This window comes from Lampetra fluviatilis, chromosome 81, assembly GCF_964198595.1.
Source record: "Lampetra fluviatilis chromosome 81, kcLamFluv1.1, whole genome shotgun sequence".
NCBI classification, from domain to species: Eukaryota; Metazoa; Chordata; class Hyperoartia; order Petromyzontiformes; family Petromyzontidae; genus Lampetra; species Lampetra fluviatilis.
This window is the reverse complement of record NC_136355.1, coordinates 1,437,627-1,464,403: the sequence shown is the minus strand read 5'-3', so window position 1 is coordinate 1,464,403 and position 26,777 is coordinate 1,437,627. Positions and strand designations below refer to the sequence as shown.

Genomic DNA, 26,777 nt, shown 5'->3' with positions numbered 1-26,777 from the left:
TTTAAATCCTTTATATGCGTGGCGGCTAGAGTCCTCTCGTCCTCTGGCTTGAGATGGCTGCCACCTATGGGTCAGATGATTGTCTGCCAGTATTAAGCAATTGGTAATTAAATATTTAATTTGTTTTCCCTAAACAGTGTAAAATTTTGGAAATTATTTTTCACGAAAATTAATTGTCACACACAACGAGTCTGTGTGGAAAATGTCAGCTCGATTGGATCACGGGAAGTGGGTTAAAAAACGAGCGAAAGATTTGCACGGTCCTAAGCAAGCAAGCGAACTTAATATAAAGGATTTAAAAATATATTCGCCTGTGGAGGACGCGGGGATCGATCCCGCGACCTTTGGCATGGGAAGCGAGGGCGCTACCAACTGCGCTACTCCACCACGGCCTGTGGAGGGGTTACGCTCTGGGCTCCTACACTGTGACGTTCAGCCAAAGCCATGAATGAGTTCTATTTGAATAAATGTAAAATACTTTTTGTTGCCTAAAAAGTGTAAAATTTTTGACATTTTTTTCACGAACATTAATTGTCTCGCACAACGAGTCTGTGTGCAAAATGTCAGCTCGATTGGATCACGGGAAGTGGGTTAAAAAACGACCGAAAGATTTGCACGGTCGTAAGCAAGCACGCAAGCAAGCAAGCAAGCGAACTTAATATAAAGGATTTAAAAAAGTGAATTCCTCCATTTTGTTAAGCATTAGTATGCTCTATTACATTAAAAGTGGGAAATTTCACCATTAAGTTTTCACGTCCCAAACAGGAAATCGCCATACGAACCTCTGCCGTTTTTGGCTAAAATTTTACGAATTTTTACAGCTGTATTTTTGAACAAAAAGTGCATTCCTCGGTTGTGTTTAGCCTGAGTAGTCTATATATTACATTGAAAGTGAGAAATTTCACCATGAAATTTTAAGTAAAAACATCAAATCGGCATACTTTACCAATGCTGTTCTTGGCCAAAATTTGGTACATTTTCATAGTTAGATTTTCAAAGAAAAAGTGAATTCCTCCATTTTGTTAAGCATTCGTATGCTCTGTTACTTTAAAAGTGGGAAATTTCACGATTACATTTTCACGTCCCAAAAATAAAATCGGCATACTTATGCCGGTATTAACCAAAATAAGCCAAATTTTCATAGCTTTCTTTTTGAACAAAAAGTTAATTCATCAATTGTATTTACCCTTAGTATGCTATGTATTAGATTAAAAGTGGAACATTTTATGATGAAATGTTCACATCCCAATATAGAATATCGGCATACTAACCTATGCCGTTTTTGACCAATAATGGCCAAATATTTGCAACTTCATTTTTCAACAAAAGTGCAATCCTCGGGTGTGCTTAGCCTTAGTATCCTATATATTACGATAAAAAGTGGGAAATTTCACGCCGGGTACTTCCCGCGAGTACTCTTATCTAAGCACACAACTTCATCTGTGATGAACGCTGCACTTTCCTTCGTTTTCATGCAGGAGGCGCTGCAAACCTACTCGCACCCTAAATGAACGACGGAGGAGCAGGGACAGACGTTCGATCCCGTTGGAATCGATCTGCAGACGGCAGTCTTCTGGCACGGCCAGCTCTGTGTCGCCTTATCTCCACCCCGCGATCCCAACCAGGAGAAAGTCCGCATCAAACCGAACCCCGGTAAGGCCATTTACCTCACGCCGAGAGAAAATTCACACGAAATGTTGTTTTCAATGAAGTCTTCCAGATGGAAAATGATATCGGCTTTTATTGAAGAAATACAATAATCAAATGCAAAACAATATACAATTCAAAGTTGTTTCATATTAAAACTTCAAAAGGGAGCATCGGGTGCTTGCGCGGATGCGTCGTTCGTGTGCTATTTTTTTTTTACTTTCCTGGCCCAAGGCTGTAAATGGTTGTGAGGGGCACCGCAGGCGGTCAGGCTTGCTTCAACCCATGGTTGTCAACATCCAGACGTTAATCGGCAAGGACCATTTCCCGTCCCAATTCGACAAAAGCTACGTCAACACGTAATACAAAATTATAATTCGTGTTGTTGAGAATGTATCTCCTCTACGTGTAACTTTTGAGTGGTATGCCTTGTAACTGATGAATGATCCGAGTGTGCTCCCTATTTCAAAGACAATGAGTTGCTCCAGAGGGAGATGCTTCCTGAAAACACAAAAGTACCCTTTTACCTGTATCACAAGAACAATGAGTCTCACCTGAGTGATCTGTACAGGTTACTTGCAAAACACACACTTTGTCCTAACATCACTTATTCAATGTTTGACCCTTATAGACAAAATGGTACATGTACGCACACCATCATACAAGTATTCATTCTAAATTATTGACAGGCATATTAACAAAATTGAATTACTGCACTTAAATATACTGCATTAGGTTACATCCCATTAACAAGAAGCTAATTTAAAAAATACGCACCGTCTGCTTAACAGTGTATGTACAACATACTAATGCACCATTCAAAACGAGTAGGCCATTGCATGCTGGCATCTGGGTCAAAATTGATGAAATTCTAAACATTACCTACAAACTCCACAACTAAGATGCCACATCAACCATCGCCTCCTACTGACAGGCTCTTGTCCACATGCAGGCCGGTGCATGGCCACCACCTTGTGCCACACAGGGGCAGCTGCTACTTGGGGATGCTCTTCGAGTGTTTGAAACGAGATACGATGCAAAACTCCGAGTTGCCGAGGCGATTAAGCAAGCACCATATAAATGCAACTGATAACATAGTGAATGCTTGGGAGCTTATTGGCTCTCACTCCTGGTTAGAGATCTACCCAACACACAGGTCCACACAGACTGGCCGCTCTTACTCTGCAGGTTGAACCTAGGAATTGAGTGTTCAACTTCATTCTTGTCATTAATAGCCTGTGACAAAGGTGCATCTATTGGAGCGACATCGTCTCAAGCTTACGCATCTACCGGGTCTCCATTTGACTTTGTATTGTCTCGGAGGAAGTCCACCCACACCTCCACTTCCACAAACTGCTGGGAGTTGCCTCGCTCTGCCTCACAGTCAGAATTCTCCTCCTGCTTTACGTTGCCTCCATCGATGTGAAGGTCAGATTTTGGAGTTGAATCTTCATCTTCACATTTTACCTTCACTTCTTCGCTCTTCACCATCACTTCTTCGCTCTTCACCATCACTTCTTCACTCTTCACCATCACTTCTTCACATTTCACCATCACTTCTTCGCTCTTCACCATCACTTCTTCAAATTTCACCTTCACCTCTTCATGTTTCACCTCGATACCTTTAAAAGCGTCCAAGCTGGAATTGTCTTCCGGTTCTTGTTTCACGAGGGATGGGCTCATTGCGGCACTTTGACTTTGGCAAGCTGATTTCAGACTCCACTCCTTGTGGATCTTCTGATGCTTGTGTGTTCTCTGGTGTTGTTCAAGATGTGATGACCGTGCAAACGCTTTCCCACACACACTGCACTTGAAGGGTTTCTCTCCCGTGTGTGTTCTCTGGTGTGCATGAAGAGCAGATGAACGTGCAAATGCCTTCCCACACACACTGCACTTGAAGGGTTTCTCTCCCGTGTGTATTCTCTGGTGTGTTACAAAACTAGATGAATCTGAAAACGTCTTCCCACACACACTGCACTTGAAGGGTTTCTCTTCTCTGTGAGTTCTCTGGTGTGCTACAAGAGAAGATGAATATGAAAGCGCCTTCCCACACACACTGCACTTGAAGGGTTTCTCTCGTCTGTGAGTTCCCTGGTGTGCTACAAGAGAACATGAATGTGAAAACAACTTCCCACACACATTGCACTTGAAGGGTTTCTCTCCTGTGTGTGTTCTCTGGTGTGCTACAAGATTAATTGACTGTGAAAACGCCTTCCCACACACACTGCACTTGAAGGGTTTCTCTCCTGTGTGTATTCTCTGGTGTGTTACAAGAGCAGATGAATCTGAAAACGCATTCCCACACACAGTGCACTTGAATGGTTTCTCTCCCGTGTGTGTTCTCTGGTGTATTACACGAGTAGATGAATCTGAAAACGCCTTCCCACACACACTGCACTTGAAGGGTTTCTCTCCCGTGTGAGTTCTCTGGTGTTTTCTAAGAGCAGATGAATCTGAAAACGCCTTCCCACACACACTGCACTTGAAGGGTTTCTCTCCCGTGTGTGTTCTTTGGTGTGTTACAAGAGCGGATGACTGTGCAAACGCCCTCCCACACACAGTGCACTTGAAGGGTTTTTCTCCCGTGTGTGTTCTCTGGTGTTTTATAAGAGCAGATGAATCTGAAAACGCCCTCCCACACACAGTGCACTTGAAGGGTTTCTCTCCCGTGTGTGTTCTCTGGTGTGCTACAAGAGCAGACAACTGTGCAAACGCCTTCCCACACACACTGCACTTGAACGGTTTCTCTCCTGTGTGAGTTCTCTGGTGCTGTGTCAAATTTCCAGGATGATCCGTGCTGTATGCACACCGGTCACATTGTTGCCTTTTTGCACCGAACCGCGCCGACTGCCTTTGCTCCATCAGACCAATTCTGCAGAGGCAACGACAGCTGCAGACAGAAAAAAAGAATATCCACACCATCTACACATCAATATCGATGCACAGAAGAATGCATATACACAGTCACACGTGATTTACACGTCTATACTTATTCATATATTCATGACATAGTGAAAAAGTTTACCAAATTCATCACACGGGCTGTTATGGCACACAATGAGGGTGAATGGTCATAAACATGCCTGGAAGCCCTCGTATCTTCAAAATGAATGTTAACCCAAAACTCCGAGCACACAATTTCGGCTGACTGGCTTCAAAAGGAATATTTATGAAAGCTAAATTCAGCTGACATAGCAAAGGGTGTTGAAAATAATACAATTTTTGTTCTGCAGAAATGCATAAATTAATGTTCAATCGCAACTTAGAGGTGTGAAGCCAGGCACAGATGTCCTTGAATGCTGGGATGAACAGTTCCGACTTCAGCTGCACCGTGTGCTGTGATAACTTCCTGACTCCATTCTTATAAAGAGTTCCAGATGAAAAAAAATACAACTACTGTTTTGGAAAAACCTCCGTGCTCAATGGAGTTAATAGACTTTACTGCAACTATAAACTTCATACTGTCACACACTCAAGAGGCGGAGCCAGGATTTTCAGGTAGGGGGGGAAACCCCTCCAGTTATTAAGCAAGAAGTTGTTAGTAAGGAGTTGTAAGAACTTGTCCCTTGCTTTTTATTTGACGCGTGTGATCGGCATCGTGCTCACTGAAGGTGTTGATGCCTTCAGGGAAGTCGTGTACTGTAGACGAAACTGCGCACAATTCTGCGAGTCGCTTGTAACTGCTTTGCCGTTTCTTATTGCCAATTATGGACACGGACTGTTGTCCTCTCAGAGTCCCTGGCACGTAATAATATGCCACACGGTGGCGGTGGGGGTCGCAAAATGCTGATTTATCTATATATATGTAAAAGGGAAATTTGTGAATGTCTGTTCGAAAACATGCAACAAACTTGAAATTAGGCATGTGGGTAGCTTCCAGACTGTACACAATGCGAAAAGTATAAAAATAGACTTGTGTATTTTGGGGGGGAGGGGGTGGGGCGCAAAAATGCATTTATTTTGCACGCAAGTGAGCGGTGACGTCATATCTGTGATGTCACACCCGCATGCGGAAGCATTACACAGCGTGCTTGCTGACATCACCCCCCCCCCCAAACACTCCGCGTAGGACGTGTTTTAATCCAAGACAAGAATCCAAGTCCCGGGCAAAGCTGGGTAGTGAAGCTAGTTACTAATAAACCCCAATGATCCCATCGAAATTAGGGATTTCGATCGGATCGTTGGGGGGGCACGTGCCACCCCACCCCCACTGGCTCCACCACTATCACGGTTCACAGGTGGTGGTGTGTCCAGACCCACGCCTGGCCACCTTCACCTGCTCAGTATTATTGCTTCCTCACTCCACCAAGTAATTCATTGAGGATCAACCAACACAGCCGAGGCTGCGTGTCTCTCTCTCTCTCTCCCAGTGGTCGCGTTGATTTCCGTCCCAATCCCCGTGTTTCCCCTCCACATGTCTAGAGTGAACACTACCACGTGTCTAGAGTGAACACCGCCACGCGTCGAGAGTGAACACCGCCACACGTCCAGAGTGAACACCGCCACGCGTCTAGAGTGAACACCGCCACACGTCTAGAGTGAACACCGCCACGCGTCCAGAGTGAACACCGCCACGCGTCTAGAGTGAACACCGCCACGCGTCTAGAGTGAACACCGCCACGTGTCTAGAGTGAACACCGCCACGCTGTTGACAAGCCCCACCTTGTTGTTGTTGTTGTGGGCAGGTCGCTTCTGAAAACAAGAGCGGTACAGCAGCTCAAGTGGGCGTGGCCTGGTAAAAAATAAACTGTGAATATTTAAAATAAACAAAGTTACAAAGTAGCGAGACAGGTGAAGAGAAATTAAAACTTAAGCAAGATACCCTTTGGTTCTTTCGGTAAAGTCACGTAGAATAAATAAATAAATTAAATAATAGCATACGACGTTTCAACTGCAACACAAGCAATCATCATCAGGTACAAATGAAAGAGAAAAAAAACCTACTCAACTTATAAATGTAATACAATACAACACAGAGAGTCAGCTAACATAACAGTCAACACCCCAACTGGTTGATTACGTTCTTCCAAAGATTGCTCAATTTTAGAGAGAGACACGGAGACACATAGACAGACACATAAGCAGAGAGAGATGACACAAAGACACACAGAGAGAGAGACACACACATAGACACACAGAGAGAGATGACAGAGAGACACACAGAAAGACACACACATACACACACAGAGAGATGACACAGACACACAGAGAGAGATGACACAGAGACACACAGAAAGACACACACATAGACACACAGAGAGAGATGACACATAGACACACAGAGAGAGATGACACAGAGACACACAGAGAGACACACACACATAGACACACAGAGAGAGATGACACAAAGACACACAGAGAGAGATGACAGAGAGACACACAGAAAGATATACACACAGAGAGAGATGACACATAGACACACAGAGAGAGATGACACAGAGACACACAGAGAGACACACACACACATAGACACACAGAGAGAGATAACACAAAGACACACAGAGACACACACACACAGACACACAGAGAGAGATGACAGAGAGACACAGAGAGACACACACACACAGACACACAGAGAGAGATGACACAGAGACACACAGAGAGATAATACAGAGACACAAAGAGAGACACACACAGAGAGACACACACACATAGGCACACAGAGAAACACACACACATAGACACACAGACAGATAATACAGAGACACACACATACACACATAGACACACAGAGAGATAATACAGAGACAGAGAGAGACACACATACAGAGACACACAGAGAGACACACACACAGGCACACAGAGAAACAACGCCTCTGTGTCGAAATCAACATTGGGGGGGGACCAAATCTTGTAGGGGGTCTGGGGTCCCCCCCCCCCCCCCCCAGAAAAATATCTAAATTTGAAAACTAATTTCCTGCCATTTCCTCCCTAAAATATTTGTTTTATTTGATACAATAATGTCTAATAGTGTATTGTTTTACATTGCTGTTTTTTTCTTTTTTACCTTTTCTTGTTTCATAGTATGTAATGGCAGAGATTAGGGATTCATGAAGTACAACGCAATCATATGAACAGAAATCTATGCATTGTTATATTAAGACAAGTCCAGATTTCGTGGCCAAGGTTTAGCAAATAGTTCTTTTTATTAACAGAGCATCGCAATTAATATTTTACAGCAATATATTGGATGGTCATATTTGATTATTATAATTATTATAACATTATAATTATTATAACATATTATACTTATTATAACATTATAATTAATATATATTATATTTATTATAACATTACAATTAATATATTATCATTATTATAACATTATAATTACGGAATTGTGTCAATGAGAGATTTGGAGCTTTGGTGACTGCACACAAAGAGACACTTAATCAAACAAACTTAATATTTGAAATGTAATGCAACACAGAGAGTCGGTCAACACACCAACTAACGTACTCTTAGGTTGTGTCGATAAAGTCACCATCTAGGTAACAAATTAATTTAAAATTAATAAAAGTAATAAAATAATAAAAAATCACGCCTCACTTGATGCAGCAAATGTGGCTGTGACGGTCCCACCTGATGACGGAGACTTGTGTTGCCTCCGAAACGTCGTGATTTATAATTTTAGATTGTATTTATATTGTTACTTTTATTAATTTTTATTACATTTTTCACCTACACGGTGACTTCACCGAAAAAACCTAAGAGTTTGAATCCTTGCAGTCACGAAAGCTTCAAATCTAGAGTTAACACAACTAACGCATCGCCTGGCTGATCGCGTTCTTCCACAGGTTGCTAAACTATCTTCTTGGTTCTTTCGGTAAAGTCACGTAGAATGGAAATAATAAAATAATAAAAATATTAAACATATTAGTTTGACTATTTTATTATTTCTATTCTACGTGATGTAAAACATATTAAAAGGTTATTATGTTTTTTTTTATTTCATCGGTTTATGTTTTTTATTTTATTATTTCCATTTTACGTGATATAAAACATATTAAAAGTTTATTATGTTAAATTTTTATTATTTTATGTTTATTCTTTTATTATTTCCATTCTACGTGATGACTTTACCGAAAGAACCAAGCAGATGAATCACTGCAGTCACGAAAGAAGCTTTAAATCGAAATTGCTAAACGAAGCGAGAGAATTGAAGCGAGAGAATTGAAGCGAACGCGACCAGGCGAGGGCAGGAGGCAAGGTCCCGCGTTGTAAAGTTTCAATCTGCACATCGCTTCCATGCTCGCTGCTACTCAATTAACATCCCTACGAGAGAGAGAGGCTCTACCTCGGTACACAACAACCACAACCACCCCCACCACCACCACAACAACCACCACCACCACAACCGCGATGATAATTTCTCACCTCGGATTTCAGTTCACGGGCGGAGCGGCAACTTCCTGGTCCCTCGCGACGTCACGCGGCAGCAGGTGACATGACGTCACTTGCGGGGTACACCTCCCCCTGGCGTTTGATGCCGATGAGGTCACGCTGAGCGGTGACGTCAGAGAACGGGGTCAGAGTTCAAGTTTGTTGACAAGGGGAGCGGCGTTGTCGAAACGGCCTCAAACGAGTCCCCGTTCGGTGTGTCAACATCGCTAGCACTGGGGAGACAAAGGCGGCCGGGCGTGGTGCTGGCCACCCACCCCCTCTGTGTGTGCCGTGACGACCTCCATCGGTGCTGCTACTCGCTATGAGCAGCACTTTGTAGATGTCGTGGCTTGGCTCTCCAGCACACCGCTGGCGACATTTCACGATGACATTTTCACGTCCATAAAAGAAAATCGCCATACTAACCTAGGCCGTTTTTTGGCAAAATCGATCAAAATTTTTTTTAGCTTTTTTTGCAACGAAAAGTGCATTCCTTGGTTGTGTTTAGCCTGAGTAGCCCATATATTACGTTAAAAGTGTGGAAATTCATGCATTAAATTTAGAAGTAACAAGAAAAAGTGAATTCCTCCATTTTGTTAAGCATTAGTATGCTCTATATTACATTAAAAGTGGGAAATTTCACCATTAAATTTCCACGCCCCAAACAGGAAATCGGCATACGAACCTCTGCCGTTTTTGGCTAAAATTTAACGCATTTTTACAGCCGTATTTTTTTAACAAAAAGTGCATTCCTCGGTTGTGTTTAGCCCGAGTAGTCTATATATTACATTAAAAGTGAGAAATTTCACTATGAAATTTGAAGTAAAAACATCAAATCGGCATACTTTACCAATGCCGTTCTTGGCCAAAATTTTCTCAATTTTCATAGCTAGATTTTCCAAGAAAAAGTTAATTCCTCCATTTTGTTAAGCATTCGTATGCTCTATATTACTTTAAAAGTGGGAAATTTTCACGATTAAATTTTAACGTCCCAAAAATAAAATCGGCATACTTATGCCGGTTTTAACCAAAATAAGCAAAATTTTCATAGCTTTCTTTTAAAAAAAAAAAGTGAATTCATCAATTGTATTTACCATTAGTATGCTATGTATTAGATTAAAAGTGGAACATTTTATGATGAAATGTGCACGTCCCAATATAGAATATCGGCATACTAACCTATGCCGTTTTTGGCCAATAATGAACAAATATTTGCAACTTCATTTTTCAACAAAAGTGCAATCTCGGGTGTGCTTAGCCTTAGTATCCTATAGATTACGATAAAAAGCGGGAAATTTCACGCCGGGTACTTCCCGCGAGTACTCTTATATAAGCACACAACTTCATCTGTGGTCAACACTGCACTTTCATTCGTTTTCATGCAGGAGGCGCTGCAAACCTACGCGCCCCCTGCATGAATGACGGAGGAGCAGGGACAGACGTTCAATCGCGTTGGAATCGATCTGCAGACGGCGGACTTCTGGCACGGCCAGCTCTGTGTCGCCTTATCTCCACCCCGCGATCCCAACCAGGTGAAAGTCCGCATCGAACCGAACCCCGGTAAGGCCATCTACTTAACGACTAGAGAAATTTCACACGAAATGTTGTTTTCAATGAAGTCTTCCAGATGTAAAATGACATAAGCTTTAATGAAGAAATACAATTATCTAATTCAAAAATAATACAATTCAAAGTTGTTTCATTTTAAAACTTCAAAACGGAGCATCGGGTGCTTGCGTGGATGTGTCGTTCGTGTGAATTTTTTTCGTGACTTTCCTGGCCCAAGGCCGTAAATGGTTGTGAGGGGCACCGCAGGCGGTCAGGCTTGCTTCACCCCATGGTTGTCAACATCCAGACGTTAATAGGCAAGGACCATTTCTCATCCTAATTCGACAAAATCTACGTCAACACGTAATACAAAATTATAATTCGTGTTGTTGAGAATGTACCTCCTCTACGTGTAACTTTTGAGTGGTATGCCTTGTAACTGATGAATGATCCGAGTGTGCTCCCTATTTCAAAGACAATGAGTTGCTCCAGAGGGAGATGCTTCCTGAAAACACAAAAGTACCCTTTGACCTGTACCACAAGAACAATGAGTCTCACCTGAGTGATCTGTACAGGTTACTTGCAAAACACACACTTTGTCCTAACATCACTTATTCAATGTTTGACCCTTATAGACAAAATGGTACATGTACGCACACCATCATACAAGTATTCATTCTAAATTATTGACAGGCATATTAACAAAATTTAATTACTGCACTGAAATATACTGCATTAGGTTACATCCTATTAACAAGAAGCTAATTAAAAAAATACGCACCGTCTGCTTAACAGTGTATGTACAACATACTAATGCACCACTCAAAACGAGTCGGCCATTGCATGCTGGCATCTGGGTCAAAATGTAGCAAATTCTAAAAACATTATCTACAAACTCCACAACTGAGATGCCACATCAACCATCGCCCCCTACTGACAGGCTCTTGTCCACATGCAGGCCGGTGCACGGCCACCACCTTGTGCCACATAGGGGCAGCTGCTACTCGGGGATGCTCTTCGAGTGTTTGAGACGAGAAACGATATAGAACTCATTCTAGATTTGAAGCTTTCGTGACTGCAAGGATTCATATTCTTAGGTTTTTTCGGTAAAGTCACGTAGGTAAAACATTAAAATTAATGAAAGTAAAATAAAATAAAAATCACGACGTTTCGGAGGCAACACAAGTCTCCGTCATCAGGTGGGACCGTCACAGCCAGATTTGCTGCATCAAGTGAGGCAATGATTCAAGATGTAATCCCTTAAAAGCAAGTTGAGGGGGGAGGAGAGGGGGGGGGGAGCTCATCAGAATGTGGTAGCCAATGAATGGAACGTATCGGGAGGGAGGGGGGCGGGGCTCAAAGACGGCACGACGTGCCACGTAGAACGTATCGGGAGGGGGAGGGGGGGCGGGGCCAAAAGAATGCACGACGTGGTACACGTGAGTCGGCGGCGTGGACGTGGTTGTGCGCAAGCAACTACTGCTGCACACGCCAACGCATTGGACAGAGAGGGGGAGGGGAGGCCAAAAGAGAGTGTGGGGTGCAAGTGTACGTGGACATGTTTGTGTACAAGCACCTGTTGATACACATGATAAAAAAGAACGAAAATGCCAATGTTTATACCAGTGCTGGCTGAACAATGAAGAGAGTACTGTTAAACACTGGGGATGTTAACACTCGGTAAAGTAAAGTAAAATAGTGCCTGTCAGATAAGATGGTCCAAAAATGTGTAATTAAGTCTTTTTTGCGTGGTTGCTAACATCTTTCCAATGATTACTAAGTTTGTACCCATCATCACGGTTGAAATTATGTCTATTTGTATGTTTATAGAACTCCGAGTTGCCGAGGCGATTAAGCAAGCACCATATAAATGCAATTGATAACATAGCGAATGCTTGGGAGCTTATTGGCTCTCGCTCCTGGTTAGAGATCTACCCAACACACAGGTCCACACAGACTGGCCGCTCTTACTCTGCAGGTTGAACCTAGGAATTGAGTGTTCAACTTCATTCTTGTCATAAAAAGCCTGTCACAAAGGTGCGTCTATTGGAGCGACATCGTCACTGGCTTACACATCTACCGGGTCTCCATTTGACTTTGTATTGTCTCGGAGGAAGTCCACCCACACCTCCACTTCCACAAACTGCTGGGAGTTGCCTCGCTCTGCCTCACAGTCAGAATTCTCCTCCTGCTTCACGTTGCCTCCATCGATGTGAAGGTCCGATTTGGGAGTTGAATCTTCATCTTCACATTTTACCTTCACTTCTTCGCTCTTCACCATCACGTCTTCACATTTCACGTTCACCTCTTCATATTTCACCTCGATACCTTTAAAAGTGTCCAAGCTGGGATTTTCTTCTGGTTCTTGTTTGATGAGGGATGGGCTCATTGCAGCACTTTGACTTTCACAAGCTGATTTCAGACTCCACTCCTGGTGGACCTTCTGATGCTTGTGTGTTCTCTGGTGTACATGAAAATTTGATGACTGTGCAAACGCCTTCCCACACACACTGCACTTGAAGGGTTTCTCTCCCGTGTGTGTTCTCTGGTGTCTTTCAAGACCAGATGACAGTGCAAACGCCTTCCCACACACACTGCACTTGAAGGGTTTTTCTCCCGTGTGTGTTCTCTGGTGTACTTGAAGAGTTTGATCACGTGCAAATGCCGTCCCGCACAGAGTGCACCTGAAGGGTTTCTCTCTGGTGTGTGTTCTCTGGTGTGCTACAAGATTAGTTGACTGTGAAAACGCCTTCCCACACACACTGCACTTGAAGGGTTTCTCTCCCGTGTGTGTTCTCTGGTGTGTTACAAGAGTAGATGCATCTGAAAACGCCTTCCCACACGCACTGCACTTGAAGGGTTTCTCTCCCGTGTGTGTTCTCTGGTGTACTTGAAGATAATCTTTACGTGCAAATGCCGTCCCGCACAGAGTGCACCTGAAGGGTTTCTCTCTCGTGTGTGTTCTCTGGTGTATTTCAAGATGAGATGAAAATAAAAACGCCTTCCCACACACACTGCACTTAAAGGGTTTCTCTCCCGTGTGAGTTTTCTGGTGTGTTACAAGATTAGTTGACTGTGAAAACGCCTTCCCACACACACTGCACTTGAAGGGTTTCTCTCCCGTGTGTGTTCTCTGGTGTGCTACAAGATTAGTTGACTGTGAAAACGCCTTCCCACACACACTGCACTTGAAGGGTTTCTCTCCCGTGTGTGTTCTCTGGTGTCTTTCAAGAGCAGATGACTGTGCAAACGCCTCCCCACACACACTGCACTTGAAGGGTTTATCTCCCGTGTGCATTCTCTGGTGTTTTACACGAGTAGATGAATCTGAAAACGCCTTCCCACACACACTGCCCTTGAAGGGTTTCTCTCCTGTGTGAGTTTTCTGGTGCCTTGTCAAATGTCCAGGATGATCCGTGCTGCATGCACACCGGTCGCATTGATGCCTTTTTGCACCGAGCCGCGCCGAATGCCTTTGCTCCATCAGACCAATTCTGCAGAGGAAGCGACAGCTGCAGACAGAAAAAAAGTTACATCCACGTCAGTATCGATGCACAGAGGAATGCATATTTACACAGTAACACATGACTTATAAGTCGACACTTATTCATATATTCATGACATAGTGAAAAAGTTTCCCAAATTCATCACACGGGCTGGTAGGGCACACAATGAGAGGGTGAATGGTCATAAACATGCCTGGAAGCCCTCGTATCTTCAAAATGAATGTTAACCCAAAACTCAGAGCACGCAATTTTAGGCTGTCTAGCTACAAAAGGAATATTTATGAAAGCTAAATTTAGCTGACATAGCAAAAGGTGTTGAAAATAATACTATTTGTGTTATGCAAAAATGCATAAATTAATGTTCAATCGCAACTTAGAGGTGTGAAGCCAGTCAGGCTCACGATGTCCTTGCACGCTGGAATGAACAGATCTGACTTCAGCTGCATGTGTGTGCTGTGTTAACTTCTTAACTGTTTCCATTCTTATAAAGTTCCAGAGGAAAACAAAAACAAACTATTGTTGTGATACAGTATAACCTCCGTGTTCAATAGAGTTAATAGACTTAACTGCCAACACAAACTTTACACTGTCACACACTGGCATGGTTAAGAGGTGTGTCCAGACCCATGCCTACCCACCTTCATTTGCTCACTATTAATGCTTCCTGACTCCACAAAGTAATTCAATGAGGATTAATCAACACCCCTGAGGCTGCGTGTCTCTCTCGCTCCCCGTGGTGAGATGTTAACTACCTCTCCTGGCATACAGGAAGTCGTGGATTCATCCCAACCCTGACGCCTGCTGTATATTTAGTTTGTGTGTCTTTCTCTCTTCCCGTGGTCGCGTGGATTTCCCTGCGGATCCCCCGATTGTCCCCACTCCACATGCAGAGAGTGAACAACGCCACGTGTCCAGAGTGAACACCGCCACGCGTCCAGAGTGAACACCGCCACGCGTCCAGAGTGAACACCGCCACGCGTCCAGAGTGAACACCGCCACGCGTCCAGAGTGAACACCGCCAAGCGTCCAGAGTGAACACCGCCACGCGTCCAGAGTGAACACCGCCAAGCGTCCAGAGTGAACACCGTCATGCGTCCAGAGTGAACACCGCCACGCGTCCAGAGTGAACACCGTCACGCGTCCAGAGTGAACACCGCCACGCGTCCAGAGTGAACACCACCACGTGTCTAGAGTGAACACCGCCACGCGTCCAGAGTGAACACCGTCACGCGTCCAGAGTGAACACCGCCACGCGTCTAGAGTGAACAACGCCACGCGTCCAGAGTGAACACCGTCACGCGTCCAGAGTGAACACCGCCACGCGTCCAGAGTGAACACCGCCACGCGTCCAGAGTGAACACCGCCACGCGTCCAGAGTGAACACCGCCACGCGTCCAGAGTGAACACCGCCACGCGTCCAGAGTGAACAACGCCACGCGTCCAGAGTGAACACCGCCACGCGTCCAGAGTGAACACCGCCACGCGTCCAGAGTGAACACCACCACGCGTCCAGAGTGAACACCGCCACGCGTCCAGAGTGAACAACGCCACGCGTCCAGAGTGAACACCGCCACGCGTCCAGAGTGAACACCGCCACGCGTCCAGAGTGAACACCGCCACGCGTCCAGAGTGAACACCGTCACGCGTCTAGAGTGAACACCGCCACGCGTCCAGAGTGAACACCGCCACGCGTCCAGAGTGAACACCACCACGCTGTTGACAAGCCTCACCTTGTTGTTGTTGTTGTTGTGAGCAGGTCGCTTCTGAAAACAAGAGCGGTACAGCAGCTCAAGCGGGCGTGGCCTGGTAAAAAATGAAAAAAAAAAGTGTGAATATTTCAAATAAAACAAAGTTACAAAGTAGCGAGTCAGGTGAAGAGAAATTAAAACTTAAGCAAGATACTCTTTGGTTCTTTCGGTAAAGTCACGTAGAATAAATAAATAAATAAAATTATAGTTTCTGTTTCATTTATTTGGTATAGCCCCGTGAGCCATTCGGCTCTTGAATCGGATGCAACCGTAACAAACAAAAAACTAAAACATGAACGAGGAAACATCTTAAAGTGACTATGTGACTGTGCAAACATTAAAATCCAGGGAAAAACAGCAAAATATTCCACAAAAAGCACCTAAACCAACGCTGTGTGCAAATAGCATACGACGTTTCGATTGCAACACAAGCAATCATCATCAGGTACAAATGAAAGAGAAAAAAAACCTAGTAAACTTAGAAATGTAATGCAATACAACAGAGAGTCAGCTAACATAACAGTCAACACCCCAACTGGTTGATAACGTTCTTCCAACGATTGCTCAATTTGAGAGAGAGACAAAACACAGACACAGAGACACATAGACAGACACATAAGCAGAGAGAGATGACAGAAAGACACAGAGAGAGAGACACACACATAGACACACAGAGAGAGATGACACAGAGACACACGAAGAGAGACACACACATACAGTGAGGTAAAAAAGTATTTGATCCCCTGCTGATTTTGTACGTTTGCCCACTGACAAAGAAATGATCAGTCTATAATTTTAATGGTAGGTTTATTTGAACAGTGAGAGACAGAATAACAACAACAAAAATCCAGAAAAACGCATGTCAAAAATGTTATAAATTGATTTGCATTTTAATGAGGGAAATAAGTATTTGACCCCCTCTCAATCAGAATGATTTCTGGCTCCCAGGTGTCTTTTATACAGGTAACGAGCTGAGATTAGGAGCACACTCTTAAAGGGAGTGCTCCTAATATCAGCTTGTTACCTGTATAAAAGACACCTGTTCACAGTAGAAATCAATCAATCAGATTCCAAACTCTCCACCATGGCCAAGACCAAAGAGCTCTCCAAGGATGTCAGGGACAAGATTGTAGACCTACACAAGGCTGGAATGGGCTACAAGACCATCGCCAAGCAGCTTGGCGATAAGGTGACAACAGTTGGTGCGATTATTCGCAAATGGAAGAAACACAAAAGAACTGTAAATCTCACTCGGCCTGGGGCTCCATGCAAGATCTCACCTCGTGGAGTTGCAATGATCATGAAAACGGTGAGGAATCAGCCCAGAACTACACGGGAGGATCTTGTCAATGATCTCAAGGCAGCTGAGACTATAGTCACCAAGAAAACAGTTGGTAACACACTACGCCGTGAAGGACTGAAATCCTGCAGCGCCCGCAAGGTCCCCCTGCTCAAGAAAGCACATTTACATGCCCATCTGAAGTTTGCCAATGAACATCTGAATGATTCAGAGGACAACTGGGTGAAAGTGTTGTGGTCAGATGAGACCAAAATGGAGCTCTTTGGCATCAACTCAACTCGCCGCGTTTGGAAGAGGAATGCTGCCTATCACCCCAAGAACACCATCACCACCGTCAAACATGGAGATGGAAACATTATGCTTTGGGGGTGTTTTTCTGCTAAAGGGACATGACAACTTCACCGCATCAAAGGGACGATGGACGGGGCCATGTACTGTCAAATCTTGGGTGAGAACCTCCTTCCCTCAGCCAGGGCATTGAAAATAGGTCGTGGATGGGTATTCCAGCATGACAATGACCCAAAACACACGGCCAAGGCAACAAATGAGTGGCTCAAGAAGAAGCACATTAAGGTCCTGGAGTGGCCTAGCCAGTCTCCAGACCTTAATCCCATAGAAAATCTGTGGAGGGAGCTGAAGGTTCGAGTTGCCAAACGTCAGCCTCGAAACCTTAATGACTTGGAGAAGATCTGCAAAGAGGAGTGGGACAAAATCCCTCCTGAAATGTGTGCAAACCTGGTGGCCAACTACAAGAAACGTCTGAACTCTGTGATTGCCAACAAGGGTTTTGCCACCAAGTACTAAGTCATGTTTTGCAGAGGGGTCAAATACTTATTTCCCTCATTAAAACGCAAATCCATTTATAACATTTTGACATGCGTTTTTCTGGATTTTTGTTGTTGTTATTCTGTCTCTCACTGTTCAAATAAACCTACCATTAAAATTATAGACTGATCATTTCTTTGTCAGTGGGCAATCGTACAAAATCAGCAGGGGATCAAATACTCTTTTCCCTCACTGTAGACACACAGACAGATGACACAGACACACAGAGAGAGACACACACACACATAGACACAGAGAGATGACACAGAGACACACAGAGAGAGACACAAGCACACAGAGAAACAACGCCTGTGTCGAGGCCTTAAATAGAGAGAGGGGCAGAGAGAGGGGGGGGGGGGGCAGAGAGAGGGGGGGGGGGGGTAGAGAGGGGGGGGGGTAGAGAAATTAGCACGTCAATGCAAGGCTGTAGCCATGGAGTCAACATTGGGGGGGGGGGGACCAAATCTTCCAGGGGGGTCTGGGGTCCCCCCCCCAGAAAAATATCTAAATTTGAAAACTCATTTCCTGCCATTTCCTCCCAAACATATTTTTAAAAGTTCACTAACACATGGGATGGAATTTGTTTTATTTGATACAATAATGTCTAATAGTGTATTGTATTACATTGCTCTGTTTTTTCTTTTTTACCTTTTCTTGTTTCATAGTATGTAATGGCAGAGATTAGGGATTCATAAAGTACAACGCAATCATATGAACAGAAATCTATGCATTGTGATATAAAGACAACTCCAGATTTCATGGCCAAGGTTTAGCAAATTGTTCTTTTTATTAACAGAGCATCGCAATTATTATTTACAAATATTTTACAGAAATATATTGGAGGGGCATATTTGATTATTATAATTATTATAACATATTATGATTATTATAACATGTTATATTTATTATAACATTATAATTACGGCCTTGTGTCAATGAGAGATTTTGAGCTTTGGTGACTGCACACAGAGAGAGACACTTAATCAAACAAACTTAATATTTGAAATGTAATGCAACACAGAGTCGGTCAACACACCAACTAACGTACTCTTAGGTTATTTTGGTAAAGTCACCATGTAGGTAGAAAATTAAATTAAAATTAATAAAAGTAAAAATAGAAATAAAATAATAAAAAAATCACGCTTCACTTGATGCAGCAAATCTGGCTGTGACGGTCCCACCTGATGACTTGTGTTGCCTCCGAAACGTCGTGATTTTTTATTTGATATTTTATTCTATTGTTACTTTTATTAATTTTTATTTAATTTTTCACCTACACGGTGACTTTACCGAACAAACCTAAGGGCATGAATCCTTGCAGTCACAAAAGCTTCAAATCTAGAGTTAACACAACTAACGCATCGCCTGGCTGATCGCGTTCTTCCACAGGTTGCTAAACTATCTTCTTGGTTCTTTCGGTAAAGTCACGTAGATGGAAATAATAAAATAATAAAAAATATTTAACATATTAGTTTTACTATTTTATTATTTCCATTCTACGTGATGTAAAACATATTAAAAGTTTATTATGTTACATTTTTATTGTTTTATGTTTATTATTTTATTATTTCCATTCTACGTGATGACTTTACCAAAAGAACCAAGCAGATGAATCACTGCAGTCACGAAAGAAGCTTTAAATCGAAATTGCTAAACTAAGCGAGAGAATTGAAGCGAACGCGATCAGGCGAGGGCAGGAGGCAAGGCCCCGTGTTGTAAAGTTTCAATCAGGACATCGCTTCCAAGCTCGCTGCTACTCAAATAACATCCCTACGAGAGAGAGAGAGCGAGGCTCTACCTCGGTAAACAACAACCACAACCACCACCACAACAACCACCACAACAACAACCACCACAACAACCACCACAACAACAACCACCACAACCGCGATGAGAATTTCTTACCTCGGATTTCAGTTCCCGCGCGGAGCGGCAACTTTCCGTTACCTCGTGACGTCACGCGGCAGCAGGTGACATGACGTCACTTGCGGGGTACACCTCCCCCTGGCGTTTGATGCCGATGAGGTCACGCTGAGCGGTGACGTCAGAGAGCGGGGTCAGAGTTCAAGTTTGTTGACAGAAAGGGAGCGGCAGTGTCGAAACGGCCTCAAACGAGAACCCGGTGCGGTGTGTCAACATCGCCAGCACTGGGGAGACAAAGGCGGCCGGGCGTGGTGCTGGCCACCCACCCCCTCTGTGTGTGCCGTGACGACCTCCATCGGTGCTGCTACTCGCTATGAGCAGCGCTTTGTAGATGTCGTGGCTTGGCTCTCCAGCACACCGCTGACGACATTTCACGATGACATTTTCACGTCCATAAAAGATAATCGCCATACTAACCTAGGCCGTTTTTTGGCAAAATCGATCAAAATTTTTTTAGCTTTTTTTTGCAACGAAAAGTGCATTCCTTGGTTGTGTTTAGCCTGAGTAGCCCATATATTACGTTAAAAAGTGGGGAATTTCATGCATGAAATTTTCGAATGTAAAAAAGTTAACCGGCATACTGTGTCGTTTTTAGGCTCAATAAGCCCAACTTTGTGACAGCTTTATTTTAGGACGAAAGTTAATTCCTCCATTGTATTTAGCCTTAGTATGCTATGTATTAGATTAAAAGTGGAAAATTTCACGATGAAATGTTCACGTCCCAAACAGAAAATCGACATACTAACCTCTGCCGTTTTTGGCTAAAATTGAACGAATTTTTACAGCTGTATTTTTTAACAAAAAGTGCATTCCTCGGTTGTGTTTAGACTGACTAGCCTATATATTACATTAAAAGTGGGAAATTTGACCATGAAATTTGAAGTAAAAAGATCAAATCGGCATACTTTACCAATGCTGTTCTTGGCCAAAATTTTCTCAATTTTCATAGCTAAATTTTCCAAGAAAAAGTGAATTCCTCCATTTTGTTCAGCATTAGTATGCTCTCTGTTACTTTAAAAGTGGGAAATTTCACGATTAAATTTTCACGTCCCAAAAATAAAATCGCCATACTTATGCCCGTTTTAACCAAAATAAGCAAAATTTTCATAGCTCTCCTTTTCAACAAAAAGTTAATTAATCAATTGTATTTACCCATAGTATGCCGTGTATTAGATTAAAAGTGGAATATTTTATGATGAAATGTTCACGTACCAATAATGGACACATTTTTACAACTTCATTTTTTAACAAAAGTGCAATCCTCGGGTGTGTTTAGCCTTAGTTTCCTATACATTACGATACAAGGTGGGAAATTTCTCCATGAAATTTTAAAGTAAAAGAATAAAATCGGCCAAAATTGGCCAAACTTTCAGCCTTATTTGTCGACAAAAGTTCATTGCTCCATTGTATTTAGCCTTAGTATGCTATGTATTAGATTAAACGTTGAACATTTTATGATGAAATGTGCACGTCCCAATATATAAAATCGGCATACTAACCTATGCCGTTTTTGGCCAATAATGGACAAATATTTGCAACTTAATTTTTCAACAAAAGTGCAATCCTCGGGTGTGCTTAGCCTTAGTATCCTATAGATTACGATACAAGGTGGGAAATTTCACGCCGGGTACTTCCCGCGAGTACTCTTATATAAGCACACAACTTCATCTGTGATGAACGCTGCACTTTCCTTCGTTTTCATGCAGGAGGCGCTGCAAACCTACTCGCCCCCTACATGAACGACGGAGGAGCAGGGACAGACGTTCGATCGCGTTGGAATCGATCTGCACACGGCGGTCTTCTGGCACAGCCAGCTCTGTGTCGCCTTATCTCCACCCCGCGATCCCAACCAGGTGAAAGTCCGCATCGAACCGAACCCTGGTAAGGCCATTTACCTCACGACTAGAGAAATTTCACACGAAATGTTGTTTTCAATGAAGTCTTCCAGTTGTAAAATGAAATAAGCTTTAATGAAGAAATACAATTATCTAATTCAAAAATAATACAATTCAAAGTTGTTTCATTTTAAAACTTTTAAACGGAGCATCGGGTGCTTGCGTGGATGCGTCGTTCGTGTGAATTTTTTTCATGACTTTCCTGGCCCAAGGCCGTAAATGGTTGAGGGGCACCACAGGCGGTCAGGCTTGCTTCAACCCATGGTTGTCAACATCCAGACGTTAATCAGCAAGGACCATTTCTCGTCCTAATTCGACAAAATCTACGTCAACACGTAATACAAAATTATAATTCGTGTTGTTGAGAATGTATCTCCTCTACGTGTAACTTTTGAGTGGTCGCCTTGTAACTGATGAATGATCTGAGTGTGCTCCCTATTTCAAAGACAATGAGTTGCTCCAAAGGCCGTCGCGTCCTGAAAACACAAAAGTACCCTTTGACCTGTATCACAAGAACTATGAGTCTCACCTGAGTGATCTGTACAGGTTACTTGCAAAACACACACTTTGTCCTAACATCACTTATTCAATGTTTGACCCTTATAGACAAAATTATACATGTATGCACACCATCATACAAGTATTCATTCTAAATTATTGACAGGCATATTAACAAAATTGAATTACTGCACTGAAATATACTGCATTAGGTTACATCCTATTAACAAGAAGCTAATTTAAAAAATACGCACCGTCTGCTTAACAGTGTATGTACAACATACTAATGCACCATTCAAAACGAGTAGGCCATTGCATGCTGGCATCTGGGTCAAAATTGATGAAATTCTAAACATTACCTACAAACTCCACAACTAAGATGCCACATCAACCATCGCCCCCTACTGACAGGCTCTTGTCCACATGCAGGCCGGTGCACGGCCACCACCTTGTGCCACACAGGGGCAGCTGCTACTTGGGGATGCTCTTCGAGTGTTTGAAACGAGATACGATGCAAAACTCAGAGTTGCCGAGGCGATTAAGCAAGCACCATATAAATGCAATTGATAACATAGCGAATGCTTGGGAGCTTATTGGCTCTCGCTCCTGGTTAGAGATCTACCCAACCCATAGGTCCACACAGACTGGCCGCTCTTACTCTGCAGGTTGAACCTAGGAATTGAGTGTTCAACTTCACATTCTTGTCATTAAAAGCCTGTGACAAAGGTGCATCTATTGGAGCGACATCGTCTCAAGCTTACGCATCTACCGGGTCTCCATTTGACTTTGTATTGTCTCGGAGGAAGTCCACCCACACCTCCACTTCCACAAACTGCTGGGAGTTGCCTCGCTCTGCCTCACAGTCAGAATTCTCCTCCTGCTTCACGTTGCCTCCATCGATGTGAAGGTCAGATTTTGGAGTTGAATCTTCATCTTCACATTTTACCTTCACTTCTTCGCTCTTCACCATCACTTCTTCGCTCTTCACCATCACTTCTTCACTCTTCACCATCACTTCTTCACATTTCACCATCACTTCTTCGCTCTTCACCATCACTTCTTCAAATTTCACCTTCACCTCTTCATGTTTCACCTCGATACCTTTAAAAGCGTCCAAGCTGGAATTGTCTTCCGGTTCTTGTTTCACGAGGGATGGGCTCATTGCGGCACTTTGACTTTCGCAAGCTGATTTCAGACTCCACTCCTTGTGGATCTTCTGATGCTTCTGTGTTCTCTGGTGTCTTTCAAGAGCAGATGAACGTGCAAACGCCTTCCCACACACACTGCACTTGAAGGGTTTCTCTCCCGTGTGTGTTCTCTGGTGTCTTTCAAGAGCATATGACTGTGCAAACGCCTCCCCACACACACTGCACTTGAAGGGTTTCTCTCCCGTGTGTGTTCTCTGGTGTACTTGAAGATTTTGTTTACGTGCAAATGCCGTCCCGCACAGAGTGCACCTGAAGGGTTTCTCTCCGGTGTGTGTTCTCTGGTGTGTTACAAGAGTAGATGACTGTGAAAACGCCTTCCCACACACACTGCACTTGAAGGGTTTCTTTCTCGTGTGTGTTCTCTGGTGTGCTACAAGATGAGTTGACTGTGAAAACGCCTTCCCACACACACTGCACTTGAAGGGTTTCTCTCCCGTGTGTGTTCTCTGGTGTGCTACAAGATTAGTTGACTGTGAAAACGCCTTCCCACACACACTGCACTTGAAGGGTTTCTCTCCCGTGTGCATTCTCTGGTGTTTTACACGAGTAGATGAATCTGAAAACGCCTTCCCACACACACTGCCCTTGAAGGGTTTCTCTCCTGTGTGAGTTTTCTGGTGCCTTGTCAAATGTCCAGGATGATCCGTGCTGTATGCACACCGGTCGCGTTGTTGCCTTTTTGCACCGAGCCGCGCCGAGTGCCTTTGCTCCATCAGACCAATTCTGCAGAGGAAGCGACAGCTGCAGACAGAAAAAAAGTTATATCCACGTCAGTATCGATGCACAGAGGAATGCATATTTACACAGTAACACATGACTTATAAGTCGACACTTATTCATATATTCATGACATAGTGAAAAAGTTTCCCAAATTCATCACACGGGCTGTTCTGGCACACAATGAGAGGGTGAATGGTCATAAACATGCCTGGAAGCCCTCGTATCTTCAAAATGAATGTTAACCCAAAACTCAGAGCACACAATTTTAGGCTGTCTAGCTACAAAAGGAATATTTATGAAAGCTAAATTTAGCTGACATAGCAAAAGGTGTTGAAAATAATACTATTTGTGTTATGCAAAAATGCATAAATTAATGTTCAATCGCAACTTAGAGGTGTGAAGCCAGCCAGGCTCACGATGTCCTTGCACGCTGGAATGAACAGATCTGACTTCAGCTGCATGTGTGTGCTGTGTTAACTTCTTGACTGTTTCCATTCTTATAAAGTTCCAGAGGAAAACAAAAACAAACTATTGTTGTGATACAGCATAACCTCCGTGTTCAATAGAGTTAATAGACTTAACTGCAAACACAAACTTTACACTGTCACACACTGGCATGGTTAAGAGGTGTGTCTAGACCCATGCCTAGCCACCTTCATCCACTCACTATTAATGCTTCCTGACTCCACAAAGTAATTCAATGAGGATTAATCAACATCGCCGAGGCTGCGTGTCTCTCTTGCTCCCCGTGGTGAGATGTTAACTACCTCTCCTGGCATACAGGAAGTCGTGGATTCATCCCAACCCTGACGCCTGCTGTATATTTAGTTTGTGTGTCTTTCTCTCTTCCCGTGGTCGCGTGGATTTCCCTCCGGATCCCCCGATTGTCCCCACTCCACATGCAGAGAGCGAACAACGCCACGTGTCCAGAGTGAACAACGCCACGCGTCCAGAGTGAACACCGCCACACGTCCAGAGTGAACACCGCCACGCATCTAGAGTGAACACCACCACGCTGTTGACAAGCCTCACCTTGTTGTTGTTGTGAGCAGGTCGCTTCTGAAAACAAGAGCGGTACAGCAGCTCAAGCGGGCGTGGCCTGGTAAAAAATGAAAAAAAAGTGTGAATATTTCAAATAAAACAAAGTTACAAAGTAGCGAGCCAGGTGAAGAGAAATTAAAACTTAAGCAAGATACTCTTTGGTTCTTTCGGTAAAGTCACGTAGAATAAATAAATAAATTACATTATACTTTCAGTTTCATTTATTTGGTATAGCCCCATGAGCCATTCGGCTCTTGAATCAGATGCAACCGTAACAAACAAAAAACAAAAACATGAACGAGGAAACATCTTAAAGTGACTATGTGACTGTGCAAACATTAAAATCCAGGGAAAAACAGCAAAATATTCCACAAAAAGCACCTAAACCAACGCTGTGTGCAAATAGCATACAACGTTTCGATTGCAACACAAGCAATCATCATCAGGTACAAATGAAAGAGAAAAAAAACCTAGTAAACTTAGAAATGTAATGCAATACAACAGAGAGTCAGCTAACATAACAGTCAACACCCCAACTGGTTGATAACGTTCTTCCAAAGATTGCTCAATTTGAGAGAGAGACAAAACACAGACACAGAGACACATAGACAGACACATAAGCAGAGAGAGATGACAGAAAGACACAGAGAGAGAGACACACACATAGACACACAGAGAGAGATGACACAGAGACACACAAAGAGAGACACACACACATAGACACAGAGAGATGACACAGAGACACACAGAGAGAGACACAAGCACACAGAGAAACAACGCCTGTGTCGAGGCCTTAAATAGAGAGAGGGGCAGAGAGAGGGGGGGGTAGAGAGGGGGGGGGTAGAGAAATTAGCACGTCAATGCAAGGCCGTAGCCATGGAGTCAACATTGGGGGGGGACCAAATCTTCCAGGGGGGTCTGGGGTCCCCCCCCCCAGAAAAATATCTAAATTTGAAAACTCATTTCCTGCCATTTCCTCCCAAACATATTTTTAAAAGTTCACTAACACATGGGATGGAATTTGTTTTATTTGATACAATAATGTCTAATAGTGTATTGTATTACATTGCTCTGTTTTTTTCTTTTTTACCTTTTCTTGTTTCATAGTATGTAATGGCAGAGATTAGGGATTCATAAAGTACAACGCAATCATGTAAACAGAAATGTATGCATTGTGATATGAAGACAACTCCAGATTTCGTGGCCAAGGTTTAGCAAATTGTTCTTTTTATTAACAGAGCATCGCAATTATTATTTACAAATATTTTACAGAAATATATTGGAGGGGCATATTTGATTATTATAATTATTATAACATATTATGATTATTATAACATGTTATATTTATTATAACATATTATACTTATTATAACATTATAATTAATATATATTATATTTATTATAACATTATAACTACGGCCTTGTGTCAATGAGAGATTTTGAGCTTTGGTGACTGCACACAGAGAGAGACACAACAAACTTAATATTTGAAATGTAATGCAACACAGAGTCGGTCAACACACCAACTAACGTAC

At 43.1% G+C, this 26,777-nt stretch overlaps 1 protein-coding gene across 1 annotated transcript in view; it reads right to left on the bottom strand.

Annotated features, from left to right (window-relative positions):
- Positions 1–1,729: 1,729 nt before the first annotated feature.
- The window catches only part of LOC144953706 (uncharacterized), a 42,865-nt gene continuing 17,817 nt past the window's right edge, over positions 1,730–26,777 (bottom strand). Inside the window, exons 5-9 of the mRNA XM_078884266.1 lie at positions 19,863–19,904; positions 15,815–15,887; positions 12,650–14,090; positions 6,310–6,401; positions 1,730–4,537 (exon numbers count right to left, since the gene is read on the bottom strand). Coding sequence (XP_078740392.1) covers positions 2,926–4,537; positions 6,310–6,401; positions 12,650–14,090; positions 15,815–15,887; positions 19,863–19,904 — 3,260 coding nt within the window. The 3' untranslated portion in view covers positions 1,730–2,925. The remainder of the gene's footprint in view (positions 4,538–6,309; positions 6,402–12,649; positions 14,091–15,814; positions 15,888–19,862; positions 19,905–26,777) is intronic.